Genomic DNA, 16,039 nt, shown 5'->3' on the forward strand with positions numbered 1-16,039 from the left:
GTGGCGGTATTCGACCTTTCTGAGCTCGAATGTCAGCGTCTGTGTCCTGAAAATGTATCTGCTATATAGCTATTAATAACGTCATAATATCAGCATAGAGTGCTAGAGAATAGTTCAATGCAGTTGCAGTGAGGAGGAGGGGGTATTTGGTTGGTCAGGGCAGGGGGGTTGTGACTAGTTACCAATGTGCTTTTTGGTCTTAATTTAAGGTACATTTTTGGCATACGGTTATCAGTGTGGTTTGGGTTATGTTTAAAATCACATTTTAAGAAGATACATTGTATAAACTAGTGGCGACCCTTTCATATGATTTCATCGATTTTTTTTCACAGTCTATGGATTGGCGCTATCTACATCGGATATACGTCATGTCTCCACAGCCACAATATCCGCAACAAGTTCGCTCGGATCTGGTGGTGTGAGGTTATATAGCTAGCTATATAGCTATACCGCTAACGTGAGTTGTTTGAGTTTCCATATAACGTTAACCGAACATTTACCAATTAAACCACACACTTGCAATAGTGAATACGTGCACCTTCATATATAGCAATATCAGAGATATGTACCCAGCTAGGATGGTAATCTAGCCAGCATTTCAACGTTCGCGTCCCCTTTGAATAGTTCTTTCTGCTTACGTTAGCTTGCGAGCTAGCTAGCTTTCATAAAACATTTCGAAATGGGACGAGGAGGTGGTCGGAAGCGTGGAAAAGGCAATGGACCTCCTCCATTTGACATGGGACCAAGGCGGCCTCATCCATTTGACATGGGCCCAGGACCAGGTTGGTGTGGGCCGCCTGGACCTTTTGGTCCTTTTCACGGTGGCCCCGGTCCACATCCTAACTTTATGGGAGATCCAATGATGCAAGGGCCCATGCCCCCAGATTATCACGGCTATGGGCCAGGCTATGGGCCAATGGGTCCAGGTGGCCCCATGGATGGATACGGGCCAAGAGGCCCCATGGATGGGTATGGGCCAATGGGTCCAGGTGGACCTATGGATGGATGTTTTGATGGGCCACCGATGGATGGGCCAGGATTCGGGTATGGTCCAGGTATGCCCGGACCATATGATCCAATGATGGGCAATGTACCAGGACCAATGCCCCCCCCAGTCATGGCCCCGCCAGTTATGCCCCCCCCTGGTATTCCTCCCCCAGGTATGCCGCCCATGGTCCCGCCTCTGGTGGACAACTCTGGCTTTCCTCCACCCTGGCAAAGCGAGGTAATGTTAGCTAGACAACTTGTAGTGCTTTCTGCATATGGCAAATTCTCAATGTTATACTTGTAAAAAAAAAAAATGTTTTTAACTGTCTTGGTATTATAATAACATGACATGGTTTGAATGTGCAATCAAGAACAATTAGTTTGTTCTTCATGATTAAAATATTAAAATAAAAAATCATCCCTAACATCAGGTCTGCCTCCTTTAGGTAAACCCTTATGCTGTTCCTCCGCCATCGTGGGTAAGTGCCACTGTGTCTGTTCTGTCTTGTCATCTCTATGATACAATTTCAATCACATTTTCCTACTTACTTTCAACTTTTCACTGGCTCCTTTTCTCTTCCCGACAACAGCCCGTTCCGACAACAGCCCTCCTTCCGACTGAGACAACTGTAGTGCCTGATGTGTGGGGACTCTGCCGGGGCTCCGAGGTCCCTCAGCCTGATCCACCCCAGCCTGATGAACAGAAGACCAAAGTGTCCAAGAAGGACAAAAAATCATCAGGGAAGAAGAGCTACAATGACAAGTAATGGTCATTATGTCAACAAATTGGGTGTCATCATCACTGCGATTAGTGTTTGATTGCATACAGTAGTTGGATCTTCCATACGTTACATTAGTTGTTCAGGAAGTTCTATTTATACGCATATGTTTTTTTTCCTCTCAACACTTATAACTCATAGGCCTCCTCCACCTGGAAGATCCAAGGGGGTCATCTCGTTCATTGGGGTAAGTCCAAATGCTGAGAAGCCTGCTTGAAGGGAAGGTTCTTCATCTCCACTAGTAAACATTGCATTCTCAAATTGTGCTTTCCTGTCCACAGCCAACTTATGGCTACATCGAAAGAGACGATCTCAAAAAATATTCCTTCACTTTTGATGCTTTTCTGGGAGTCCCCAAGAACATGATACCTGGAGTCAGGGTGCATTTTACAGCCTATAAGGAGAAGGTGGGTCACTTAAGAAACATTTAGCTAGATATTGTTAAAAGGAAAACATTCGGAGGAGTTTGAGCCATTGGTTTTCATTGTATTTGCCTTTTTTATACTTCCCTGTATTGTAAACCCAGGCAGGGGAGTGTGCCACCGATGTATCTGTACCTCCAGGGGGGACTGAGGAGATTGACTCCACCATTATTGAAGGTTTTGTCTGCAATGCTATCCCGGAGCAGCAGGTGAGAGAACTCTGTAGCACAAAGAAAAAATGTGTTATTTCTTGACTTTATGAATATTTTCATCACTGCCACAACGAGATGTTTTGATTATTGTAAGTCTATTTGATTCTATGCTTGGCTTGTTATGACTAATACTTGGCATCTCGTTTAAAAATGTCCCAGTTGGTATTAACTGAATGTATGTGCCCCCACACAGCCTGGTGCAAAGCAGAAACCTGGCCAAATTGAGGCCAACATCGATGGCAAGACAAGAGCGCTGCTTTACTCAGAGAAGGACAGCACCATCACCCTGTTGCAAGGGGACCATGTGACGTTCAATTTGTTAACCGACATAGTTTCCCAAAACGTTAGAGCCACTAGTATTCGGCCAAAGACACCACAGACTTTTAAGATCACTGGAGAGAAGAGGGAGGTGGTAAGTCTGAGTGGCACACCTATATTCTTACACTTTATTCTTACACTTTAATTTTGTTAAAAAATGTGGACGTTAACTCTGGTCCTGGAGAGCTGCACGCCTCCATGATCTATTCAAAATCTTCAATTGAGACCACAATTATTTACATCAAGTGTGTTAGAGCTGGGCTGGAAGAAACTACTGCAAACAAAGTGGCCCAGTGGGACCAGAGTTGGCCATCCCTATTGTAGCTAGCTGTTGATATCGTTTTTGCTCTCTTAACCAGGGTGTGATAATGAGCGTAAAGGGTGGCTCTGGCACCATAATGGCAGCGAACCAGAACAACCTGCCCTTTGAGACCACAGAGAACATGAGTCTAACTGAGTTCGCTGTTATGGATGAGGTGGACTTCACAGTCGTCACAGTGAGCATACTGTTTCTTTCCCATCCACATAATTATATGGCAAATTGAGTTTGTTGACACTGAATTAGGACCCGTTTGTGCCTGGGAATGATGTTAGTACCCTCTAAATGTGAAGGTTTTGATCCTAAGTATAGCAATGTATAAATGATTTGTTGATTGACCGATACATGTTACATTAACATGTCGTCATTGTTTTCATTAGGTCAAAGGGAAGGAGAAGGCCATCAGAGTAAGGAAGCTGAAGTGCTTGGTGACACTGGAAGATACCATGGAGAAGAAGGTTGAAGACACTGCAGGAAAAGACAAGGTGGGGGCACAGTTCAGTGCAAAATCTGATAGGTGGTGGAAAATCTCCTGTCATTCAGAGTTGAGTACTTTCATCTGTGACATACCCAATCATGTCCTTATTACTGTCTCTCCAGTGGAAGCCAGTGGCCCCAGTGGAGATGGTGTTGCCCCAGAGGACTGTGGTGTTTGAGGACGTTAGCACTGTGCAGCAGGCAGGAACGGTCATTAAGGCTGTCCCCAAGGTGTCCGACAAGAAGCAGGTACGGTGTATTACTAAGAGATTGAAAGTATAAATCAGACAGTTTTATTATGTGTTCTTGTTGGAGAACGTTTGGGTTGTCAAATCATGGATTTTAGAATATGTTATCTCCTTTTCCTTCCAGGAGCAGGGCCTTTTGGAGGTGTGGGTGGGTGGCACACAGAAACCGTTATCGTTTGAAGCCGCTGACGTTCTGACTGACGCCACCATGTTCGACGGAGACAAGGTTCACTTTAACATCTCCACCAACCGTGAGACCAAGGAGGAGCGTGCCGTCAACGTGGAGATTCTCTCCGAGACGTTTGAGGAGTCAACAGAGCAACGCAGAACTGTAAGATCATGTTTAGCATGTGGTACATGATATCTTTAAGTCTGAGGCTGGCTAGGTTTTTCCACACTAAAGAAGGATGGGATGTTTTATGTAATGCCTTAATGGATTTGCCCAGTATGTCGAAGTGAAGTGTTTTCCCTTCTAGGGTGTGGTGGTGCAAGCTGGGGAGCTGTCTGGGACCATTAAGTGCCATCAGAGCCCCCAGCTGCTCTTCTTCCATCTGACTGAGGTCATGGAGGAGACGAAACTGGACATCTCAGAGAAGGTGGAGTTTAGTGTCATTCCGGTAAGTTTCCCTGGAGCTGTGATCCGATTGGCATGGGGAAATTAATATCTATTGGTATACTGTACATGCAAGTAGCTATTTCGAGAAATGTAGTTCTTTTGACCAGTTGTTTCCAACTTGAGGATCACGCGGTTACATTTCCATATAACCCACACTGCTGCTGTCACATGGATCGATTTAAATACTGTCCTCCACTGAGTCTGGTTGACATGATGATTATTTTCAAAAGAAAGACCAAAGTTAAAGGCCCAGTAACAGTCAAAATGATTTTATCCTGTGTTTTGTATCATACGTGTACAACAGCTGATGAAACTAGCACTGTAAAAGTATGACAGAATGTGATCCGTTTTATTTCCCTATACTTGCTGGTTGAAGATACAATCACCACAGGACCTTCAGCAGGTTTTGCAACGTTGGCAATATAAGTTAATAGACGATTAACAAAGCAAGTTCAAAACCTCTCTGCAAATAACAGTTAGTTTTCAGGTTACATATCCCTCCCTTTAAGCCCCTCCACTCTGGTGGATTGTGATTCCCGCACCACAATCCTAACTGCGGTTAATGCAGCGCTTTGGTGCCCTTCCCCACTCCCCTCAAGGTTTTCAAAAACCTTGTTTGAGAATGAGTTTTTAGCTAAAAAGCTATTTTTGTTGCTTTTTAACAATTTTAACGGAAAACTGTTACAAACTGTTACTTAGCTAATTGTTACCCAGAATTGATTTTGAGATAAAAACAGCTGCGCTGGGCATTTTAACGCTTTCCATTTTCTCTTAGCTTGAAACAGCTGAAGGAGGTAACCAAGCGATCAGGATCAAACGCTTTATCGACAGTGTCTTCACCCGTGTGCCCAAGCTTGTGGGCGTGGCAGCAAAAGAAAAGGTTGGTTTATGATTGATCAAAGTCACAGGCTTTTGTTCCATGATGTTTAGTGCTGGGGGATGTCATATTGACTTAGGGGATAGACATGTTGCTGTCTATGTTGTATTAAATTGCCTATTGTCTTACAGAAGAAGATGACCATCAAACTGATGAGAGACTCAAAACTGCTCATCAAGGGCGCAGGTGTCAAAGTAGAGCACAAAGATGATGATCTTACGTGAGTTTGATTGTGATTAGTAGTAGTATTGGTTCCAACATGAAGTCAAGGTAAAGTATCATTGTGTGACGATTTTGGATGGCACTTGTTAGCTCAAGCCACAAGTACCCTGAAATCTAAACGTTTAACAGATGTGCTTGAAGTCATTTCCCTCATTATTTTGTGCCCCAGCAACGACAAACCTGCCTTGGAGGAGTCGGACAAGATGAAAGCAGTCGTAAAAACTCTGCGGTCAAAAACTGCTGGCTCTGGATCTGGTGGCAAGGACTCGGACAGCAGCCGGCGGCGATACGGGCGCAGAAGCCGGAGCCCCAGCTTAGACCAGTTTGGCCGGGTGAAGAAAAGGCGGAGCACCAGCAGGGAGCGCAAAGAGCAGGATGGTAGCAACAGGTACAGGAGCAGTCGCAGCAGGAGTCGGAGCAGGGAGAGGAGCAGCCGTGGGAGCAGGAGGCGAAGCCACAGTCTGGAGAGAAAAGATTCCAAGCACAGGAGCAGCAGCAAGGAGAGGACATCCTCGAAAAGGAGCCACAGCAAGGAGCGAGATGGAAGCAGTCAGAGGAGCTCCAAGAACGGTTCAAGCTCGGGAAGTAAACCTCCAGATAGAATGAACGATGAGCTAGAAAGAAAGAAGAGAGAACTAGATGAGCTCAATGAGTTGATATACCGCAAGAGAGCCATGGTCGCCATGGAGCAACATGGTGGAGTTCCCAATTTCCTGCCAGAAGGGAAGCCTATGGAGAAGACCTGCTTTGACTACAATCATGGAATGCCAGAGCTTCCTCCACAACCTAAACCACCCACTGACATCAAACCCAAGTCCATTCTGAAGAAGCGCCCAGACCATGTCACAGGGCCACTTTTCCCAATTCAGGTCAGTTGTTATTTCTAAACTTCTTTTTCAGTTAGAAAATCATTTGTTCTTAGGAATTTCAAGAGCTGGTTAAATTCCATGGGGTGCTGGTGCTTTACATAGTTTTCATATATCGATATAAGAAACCTATTACAGTCAATATTATTGTGATCAGCACGACATGAGACAATTTTGATTTGTATGACGTGGTGGGAAAATGTTTTGTTTCTTTGCAGACTGAACCCCCTAAAGCTCAACCTCTTGATCAAAGGCTCGTGGAACAGTACGGTTATGACGTTGAGACGCCCTATAAACCACACTCTGCCCAACCACCCTTCACCCAAACATCCAGTCAGAAGTCCTATTATGAAGGTTCACCTGCTGGACATCCTGCTCCTGACCTATCTGCAAAGTATGATCCATATGAGCAGACTTCTAGAGAGCACCCATCACAACCTTCTCCAGTTCGCCAAACACCTCTTGACCCTCATTCTTCAAAACGACCTCCTCCCAGCCGAGAGTCTCAGGAAAAGAACCCTAACTTGAACACCCAGCTCGCCCGTTTCCTCAACATCCTCAACAAAGGTGTGGATGCCGGTCTGCTGTCCACTGTGGTCAAGGAGTCTCGAGAGGAGATTGCTGGTATTCAGGAGGATAGTTCCCTCCCTCAAAAGTGTTATCGTGGGTCGCGTGAACGTGGGGATGAAGATCAGTACAAGGATGCCTACAGGGGAAGAGAGGAGGAGCCAGAGCGGCCGCACAGGGCCTTCGACATGGAGCGAGTGAAGACCTCTGAGGCTAAAGATGACCCCAGAGACGAAGACCGGCTGCTGCCTCACGAGAGAGCAATCCAGGACAGTGGTGGCTTTTCCGGAATTCTAGGAATGACGTCCCACACCCAGTTCCTGAGAGAACCTGAACGTGTGGAAGAAGAGGATGACTTCCTCTATGGGGGTAAAGCCCCAGCAGCAGCGGCTGAGGAGGAGCGCTATGAGAAACCTGGGCACACAGACAGATCCAGGGATGACGGGAGGTCCAGCCCAGCCAGAGCCCCGGTGGAGGAGACCAAGAAGCAGGAGAGTCAGGACAAGACACAGCACTTCGACAAGATCAAGAGCCTGCTCCAGGCCATCGGCCTGAACCTGAACACCTCCGAGGTCACCAAGCTGGCAGACAGGACCCAGGAGCGCCTCTACGGGACAAAGTCATCCAAACACTCATCAGATTCCTCTGAGAGAGAGACGAAGCACTCATCTAGGCGGGGAGATCGGCATCGGCGACGCAACACCGACTCATCTGATTCCGAACGCCTCCGGTCGGCCTCGCCCTCCAGGTCTTCCCAGCAGGAGGTGTACCTCAGCCCCCAAGACACCCCGGAATATGGAGGGTTCCTTGACCCGGAAGAGGAGGCTGCCTTGGAGAAGGCAAGGCAGATGCAGAGCCTCACCAAGAAAGTGAGCGTCTCGCCCCCCACCACCTCTCCCACCTCCTCCTCACATCCTGGCACATCCTATTCCACCACAAAGTGGAACTTCCCTGAGAAGAGACAGCCCATTGCTCCTAAGGGTTGGCCTAGCAAGGGGTCTACTACCAACTATCTCTCATCACTGCCGCCCGGTCCCTTAAGCCCCCCCCAAAATATTTCCCCTGTCCCATCCTTGACAAACACACCTCATGTTCCAGCTGGTCAACAAGCAGCTGGGGTGTATACTTATGCTTTGCCTGTGGGACAATCCCCTGGCCTACCCACGGCCTTGCCCACCGCTTATTATGGGCATCCTGGTGCCCCCATGATACCGTTTGCAAAGACTCAGCTCACACAACAAGTGAATATATTGAATCAGGTGACTGTATCGAATCCCACAATGGATGTCTTGAGTCAAATCCTCCAAGTCAACAGCCAGTCTAGATGCCTCAAGGTGATTGAAACAGTCAAAAGTGGGTCTGGTGCACAGCAGGATTCGCCAAGACATAATATCACCATACCTCTCCAGATCAACACACAATGCCCCGATGCTGCAGCTGGACAGCCCTCGCCTCCCCCTCTATCGCCAGAGACTCCGGGTCCACCAGTGACGGAAGACGATATCAAGGCCAAACAGAAGAAAAGGGTATGTTTTATGTTTTTGTTCATTCCATTTGTAGAAATGAGAAAAAGTTGTACCCGTCTGATCATGTTAAGTTTGTGTGTAATCTACAAGCCAGCAACCCACCTTCAGTCCTTGGTGTTGTTGACATTTGAATTGCATTATAGGCCATTTTCTAAAGCTTTTTGGTTATTTGTCTGAAATTGTACATTCCTGATAGTGCACTTTGGAAAGGTTCAGTGCGTGTACACACTTTTTGTATTCCCAATATTAAATTGCTTCTGTTAACTTAATGTTGGCAAGTCAGTCCAAAGCTGCTGCATTCAGGAATTGACTGTATTTACAGTGTGTGTGTGTGTGTGTCGCTTTGTAGCTGGAGCAGTTTAACCTGCGGATGAGACAGAAGAATCAGCAAAGAATGAACGATACTCGTGACAGTAGGAAGAAGAACGCAACAGGTAACCCTTAGTGAGGTTGAAGTGTAGAGAGGTGTCCAGCCACACATTGGTTAAGATTAGGTGATACCAGAACTAGTCAAGAGCTATAGCCAACTTAATTGATACTGGGCACTAAACACACATTTAAAGTACAAGATGAGATGATACCATACTGTAGGTGTCAAGAACCAGCCATGGAGGGAACATGGATAGATTTGAGGCTTCATTTAGACAGGTTTAATGTAGGTTTTACTTGCTCTTATTCCGGCCACAGTTAATCAGGTTTCAGTGATATCTTAGATAGCTTTAGCTATTATATTTCCTAGATGTACATTTTCTGTTTTTATCCTTGTGTTAGGGCTAGGTTTTTAAGTGTTCCTATATATTTGCTTTGAAAGGCCTGGCCCTGTAACTATTTACCAGCTTGGCACTTGTCTTGAATTGTGTAATGCAAGTATGTTCTAGTAGGAAAATGAGTTCCCATACTTGGTTTACGCTCATAATGAAGTATTAAAAAATATGTTTATTTGTTGTGCATGCAATTCATATTTAGAAGCATGTGGTCTTCAAGACTCAAGTTGTTTTGCTCAGATAAACTAATACTAACAGAAACAATAGATAGGCATAGACTCCCATGTTCCTTTACTCTGACAGGAGTTGCTCTAAAGACAGATATTAATGTTAGCTAGCTTTAAAATGTAATGTTTTCTCCAACAGATAAAGGTAAGTATTTTAGCAGAGTTTGCGTCAACAGGTCTTAAGCTGTTGAATTGCATTATTGTTTATGCGTAATACAGAAACAGGGATCTGGTAAGCTGTAGGAAGTCCGCAAGTGTTAGGACTCTTCGGCAATATTAGAATTACTATATGTTTCTTGATTAGGGGAGTGGGTGTTCCAATTTCTACTGCTAGGGAGAAACTTTTACTTGGGGGGACTTGTTAGTGTTATTTTTACTCCAAAACAGGGATAAATATTGGGACTGCTGTCAATCTGACAACTAGCTAGGGCCTGAATAATGAGGAAATGAGGGTGTGGTGTGGTAGTGCTATGTTAAGAAGAGAAAGCTAGGTCAGACTGCAGATGGTGTCATTTGCTATTTAGCTTCAGTGTATAAGCTATCTTTAGTGTCAAATATTTCTCATACCTCAGTTCATTATGATATATTTTTTTATAGTACTAGACTAGGTTAACTAACTACATAGTCTTGAGTGTCAGCTCCGTCAGTTCTGAGCCAAAGGTGGAAGATTAACAGCCAACCAGCAGCCTGCAGAGTCCCAAGAGCCGGAGCGTCAGTAACGTCAACCTCGCAGAGCCCCTGTGATGCTAACCCACACATGTACCCTGTGTTATTGTTGCGTTTTTACAGGAAAAGTTCCCAAAGTTACCTTTGCAAACACAGAGCCTAGGAACGTGTGGATCTGTGGCCACTCCCTTATATATTGGGCAGAGATGAGGGCCAAGTCGCCCGAGATTGGCATGCAGCTGGGCATGGACCCCAGCAGTGTGCGGGTGTGGTGGAAGGGCACACAGGGCATGACGTGGGCCCAGCTGCTGCCCCAGCTTGACCAGCTGAAGATCAAGTGGCCCAGCCCAGACGTGGTCATCCTGCACCTGGGTGGGAATGACCTGGGCACCCACAACCCTGAGGCCCTTCTGGCATCTGTGAAGAAGGACTTGACCTCCATGAGGAGCATTTTCCCACAATGCCTGTTGGTCTGGTCTGACATCTTGCCCCGGATGTCCTGGAGGCAAACGGAGGACAGCGAAGCAGTAGACAATGTTAGGGCTGCCATCAACAGAAGAATTCACACCATCATCGCTGAGCTAGGTGGCACTGCTCTGACCCATGACAACATCATGTGTGGCTCAGACGCAGGCCTGTACAGGCCAGATGGTGTTCATCTGTCTGGTAAAGGTATTGATACTTTCAACTTGAACTTGCAGGACTTTTTGGAGAAGTGGGAGACCGAGGCAAGCAATGGTCCTGAGATGAGTTAAGAAATGCCCAATGAATTTGTTTTTTTATTGAGGGTGGTTTTATTTTCATTTCTCTGTTGTCGTAGTTACCTTACTGTGCTGGAGCGCTGGATACCAACCTACGGGTTGATTTTAGATGTAATGTTACTTCATTGCAAATAATACATTCTGTTATGGTAGTATCCACTTTGATTAAATGCTGTATGTAATCTTTTCTTTTAAGTTTTAGCATACTGATGATTAGCATGTTGTTTATCCATAAAATGCTAGACTTTTACTTATTGTATGAATTTTGTTGGACAGAAACAAATAAACTAGATAATTGGAAAATATCATGTGCTTGGCATTTCATTCAGCTCTGAAGCCTCTGAGATATGAAACTTGTGATAGAAGAGGCATTCAAACTAGGTTGTCTGTAAATTATGGCGGTAAAAGTGAAGGTCTGTTGGTTAGGTGGAAATTCTAACATTGTCTCTTTCTTGTCAAAACATACTCACTCAATTTTTAAGTTAACTGCAGAAGAAGAAGAAGGAAGATGACTTTATTGTCCAAAGTACACAAATATCCAACGGAAATTCTACAGGTATACAAGAGGTAACTTTTGTTTGTACACTGTTGCTAGAGCTTTTCTAGTGTAGTAGTTAGCTAGCAGATTGGCCACTCCAGGGTTCTCTTATGTATTACTTTACCTTTTATTTCTGTAACTTAATGTTCTCTTTTTTATATTCACTATCCAAGCTGTAAGGTTGCTTGTTGCTGACCAGCGCCAAGTTTTCTTTCCCTCCTACCTACCTAGGAGTCTCTTTACCTTTATCCATTTACTAGGATGATCTCAGGACTAGGTTTTGAACATCCAACATAGCAAAGGTAACACAAGTTCAGCTGAATTAGATTTTAAAAATATATATATATATTTTTTTGTCACTTTTTGAAAATATATGATATATATATATATATATATAATATGATACAGCATTCAATAACAAAGATCTGTGCAATCCAGTGTTGATGTACAGTGTAGTAATTTTGGAAGTTCTGTCACCGTACTTTTCTGTGATGTTTCTGTATTATTTCGATCGAAATATAAAATGACGTACATAGGTGACCGTGAGGTGTGCATGTTGTGACATCTGACGTTGTTGAGATAAACATGTAGTGCACAGAGCGTCAAGATCGATGAAAATGCACCCTAAAGATTATTTTCAGAACAAAACAAAAAAAATTGCATCTGGGTAAGTTTTTCGTTGTTGTGTTTAGTCGCTGAAAGAATGTTTCTTAAAAATAAATGTACACCTGTCATAAGGCTTGTTACTAAACAAACTGCTATTTTCATCATTTCAATCCTGAAAGATCATCTTTCTATGGTGTGACAATAAACACCAGACTATTATGAAGATATGACTTGTGTCTTTAATTATACATTAGATTGGCAGGCTACTTGAACCTATTCCATGTTGGTACTACTTCGACACACAGTACGTTTTCAGTGTAGCCTGGCTAATACATTGGAAAGTCTACACCCCTTAAAAAAATCAGTTTGCTGCCTTAAAATTCAAAAGGGATGCAATTTGATTATTTTACTCCTACAGATCTACGCAACCTACAAATTAAGAAAATATAAAATACTGATATAATTGGATAAGTCTCCACCCCCCTGAGTTAATACTTGGTGGAAGCGCCTTTGACAGTCATTACAGCTGTGAGTAATTTGGAATAAAATTCTCCCAACATTCTCTGGGCAACACAGTATAGACATTGTGCAATTTTGACAAAAACAAACTCATACATTTGGTTGGGAATCATTGATGGACTGATATTCAAAAAAGCCCCTTTGGGGGGGGAAACTAATTCTGATTGGCTGGATCTGGCTACTAAGTCAGACCAGGCCCACCCATGGCTGCGCCCCTGCCCAGTCATGTGAAGTCCATAGATTAGGGCCTAATGAATTCATTTCAATTGACTGATTTCCTTATGTGAGTTTGAGTTGATTTTTTACAGGGACCGTGCACATTAATCAACGTTTTAGTAAAAGTGCCAGAAGATATCTCTATTTGGTAAAAGACTAAGTCCATATTATGGCAAGAAAAGCTAAAATAAGCAAAGAGAAACTACAGTCCATCATTACTTTAAGACATGAAGGTCTGTCAATCCGGGAAATTTCGATAAATTTTAAAGTTTACTAGTTCAGTTGCAAAAACCAAGTGCTGTGATGAAACTGGCTCTAAATGAGGACCACCAAAGGAAAGGAAGACCCAGAGTGACCTCTGTTGCAGAGGAGAAGTTCATTAGAGTTACCAGCCTCAGAAATTGCAGCCCAAATAAATGCTTCACAGAGTTTAAGTAACAGACACATCTCAACATCAACTGTTCAGAGGAGACTGCAGAGGAGATTGACTGACCATCAGGTCTTCAAAGAAATGACGGACTGTCGTTTCTCTTTGCTTATTTGAGCTGTTCTTGCAATAATATGGACTTAGCCCTATTTGGTAAAATACCATCTTCTGTATATCACCCCCACCTTGTCACAACACAACTGATTGGCTCAAACAAATTAAGAAGGAAATGAATTCCACAAACTAACTTTTAACAAGGCACACCTGTTAATTGAAAGGTGAAAGTCACCTTGAAATGTTAATTCCAGGTGACTACCTCATGAAGCTGGTTGAGAGAATGCCAAGAGTGTGCAAAACTGTCTTCAAGGAAAAGGGTGGCTAGTTTGAAGAATCTCAAATGTAAAATACGTTTTGATTTGTGTAACACTTTGGTTACTACGTGTTATTTCATAGTTTTGATGTCTTCACTATTCTAAAATGTTATCAGAAAAACTAAAAATCCTTTAAGTAGGTGTGTCCAAACTTTGGACTGGTACTGTGCGTGTATATATACAGCTCTGTAAAAAATTATGAGACCACTGCAAAATTATCAGTTTCTTTGGTTTTATAGTTTTGACAAGTCGGTTAGGACATTACTTTGTGCATGACAAGTAATTTTCCCAACAATTGTTTACAGACAGATTATTTAATTAATTTATAATTCACTGTATCACAATTCCAGTGGGTCAGAAGTTTACATTCACTAAGTTGACTGTGCTTTTAAACAGCTTGGAAAACTCCAGAAAATTGTGTGATGGCTTTAGAAGCTTCTGATAGGCTAATTGACATAATTTGAGTCAATTGGAGGTGTACCTGTGGATATATTTTAAGGACTACCTTCAAACTTAGTGCCTCTTTGCTTGACATAATGGGAAAATCAAAAGAAATAAGCCAATACCTCAGAAAAACATTGTAGACCACAAGTCTGGTTCATCCTTGGGAGCAATTTCCAAACACTTGAAGGTACCACATTCATCTGTACAAACAATAGTACTCAAGTATAAACTTCATGGGACCATGCAGCCACCATTCCGCTCAGGAAGGAGACGCGTTCTGTCTCCTAGAGATGAACGTACTTTGGTGCAAAAAGTGCAAATCAATCCCAGAACAACAGCAAAGGAGCTTGTGAAGATGCTGGAGGAAACAAGTACAAAAGTATTTATATCCACAGTAAAACGAGTCCTATATTGACATAGCCTGAAAGGCCGCTCAGCAAGGAAGAAGCCACTGCTCCAAAACCGCCATAAAAAAGCCAGACTACGGTTTGCAACTGCACATGGGGACAAAGATTGTTTTTTGGAGAAATGTCCTCTGGTCTGTTGAAACAAAAATAGAACTGTTTGGCCATAATGATCATTGTTATGTTTGGAGGAAAAAGGGGGATGCTTGCAAGCTGAAGCACACCATCCCAACCGTGAAGCACGGGGGTGGCAGCCTCATGTTGTGGGGGTGCTTTGCTGCAGGAGGGACTGGTGCACTTCACAAAACAGATGGCATCATGAGGGAGGAAAAGTATGTGGATATATTGAATATGGATATATTGAAGCAAAATCTAAAGAAAATCTCAAGAAATCAGTTAAAGCTTGGTCTTAAATGGGTCTTCCAAATGGACATTGACCCCAAGCATATGTTGTGTCTTTACTATCATTAAATTGAAGACTTATAGTTTTTATCAAAGATTCTCTTTAATTAGTATTATGCGATCAACTGATTAATCATGTAACTGTAATTAACTAGGAAGTCGGGACACCAAGGAAAAATATTCAGATTACAAAGTTATCATTTCCTAAAATAACTTTTCAGATATTTTATCTGATCAATTAGTCTTCGAATTAATGAATTATTTACTTTACCTCACGTTAGTCTCATTCCAAACGTCATAGATTGTTGGTTATCTGTACGAACCCAGTCTTCACTATGAGTCATCCATAGATCAATTGTAATTCACAGAAATGCATAAACAAACAAACAAGGTAAATGTGGTTACAAGAAATGATAGGGGAATGTGTCATCGCGGCTTGTTAGACAAAAGGGGAAGTGGGGGTCAACTGAGATGAGACACTACAAAGTTGATAATTATAACAATTGAAATGCTAATCCTTTGCACATGAACGCTCACTCATTCGGGAACAATTGCAATCAATATATACACTGCTCAAAAAAATAAAGGGAACACTTAAACAACATAATGTAACTCCAAGTCAATCACACTTCTGTGAAATCAAAGTGTCCACTTAGGAAGCAACACTGATTGACAATACATTTCACATGCTGTTGTGCAAATGGAATAGACAACAGGTGGAAATTATAGGCAATTAGCAAGACACCCCCAATAAAGGAGTGGTTCTGCAGGTGGTGACCAGAGACCACTTCTCAGTTCCAATGCTTCCTGGCTGATGTTTTGTTCACTTTTGAATGCTGGCGGTGCTTTCACTCTAGTGGTAGCATGAGACGGAGTCTACAACCCACACAAGTGGCTCAGGTAGTGCAGCTCATCCAGGATGGGACATCAATGCGAGATGTGGCAAGAAGGTTTGCTGTGTCTGTCAGCGTAGTGTCCATAGCATGGAGGCGCTACCAGGAGACAGGCCAGTACATCATGAGACGTGGAGGAGGCCGTAGGAGGGCAACAACCCAGCAGCAGGACCGCTACCTCCGCCTTTGTGCAAGGAGGAGCACTGTCAGAGCCCTGCAAAATGACCTTCAGCAGGCCACAAATGTGCATGTGTCTGCTCAAACGGTCAGAAACAGTCTCCATGAGGGTGGTATGAGGGCCCAACGTCCACAGGTGGGCATTTGCCAGAGAACACCAAGATTGGCAAATTCGCCACTGGCGCCCT

At 43.5% G+C, this 16,039-nt stretch overlaps 1 protein-coding gene across 1 annotated transcript; it reads left to right on the plus strand.

Annotated features, from left to right (window-relative positions):
* The first annotated feature begins 189 nt into the window (after positions 1-189).
* Positions 190-11,159, plus strand: LOC115113303 (uncharacterized). The gene is made up of 18 exons (XM_029640818.2): positions 190-1,225; positions 1,434-1,466; positions 1,578-1,750; positions 1,908-1,953; positions 2,048-2,173; positions 2,293-2,397; positions 2,594-2,812; positions 3,078-3,215; positions 3,418-3,522; positions 3,638-3,763; positions 3,887-4,093; positions 4,239-4,379; positions 5,154-5,258; positions 5,387-5,475; positions 5,647-6,346; positions 6,562-8,436; positions 8,786-8,870; positions 10,217-11,159. Exons 1-18 carry the CDS (start codon positions 680-682, stop codon positions 10,846-10,848), a joined length of 5,451 nt encoding a protein of 1,816 aa, XP_029496678.1. The 5' UTR covers positions 190-679; the 3' UTR covers positions 10,849-11,159.
* The last annotated feature ends 4,880 nt before the right edge of the window (positions 11,160-16,039 follow it).

The sequence above is a fragment of the Oncorhynchus nerka genome, linkage group LG28 (genome assembly GCF_034236695.1).
Source record: "Oncorhynchus nerka isolate Pitt River linkage group LG28, Oner_Uvic_2.0, whole genome shotgun sequence".
Taxonomy (NCBI): domain Eukaryota; kingdom Metazoa; phylum Chordata; class Actinopteri; order Salmoniformes; family Salmonidae; genus Oncorhynchus; species Oncorhynchus nerka.

Coding starts and splice junctions, on each gene's coding strand:
- LOC115113303 (XM_029640818.2), top strand. CDS start 680: ATGGGACGAGGAGGTGGTCGGAAGCGTGGAAAAGGCAATGGACCTCCT. Junction 5,259..5,386: donor GCGTGGCAGCAAAAGAAAAG/GTTGGTTTATGA, acceptor ATTGTCTTACAG/AAGAAGATGACCATCAAACT. Junction 6,347..6,561: donor GGCCACTTTTCCCAATTCAG/GTCAGTTGTTAT, acceptor GTTTCTTTGCAG/ACTGAACCCCCTAAAGCTCA.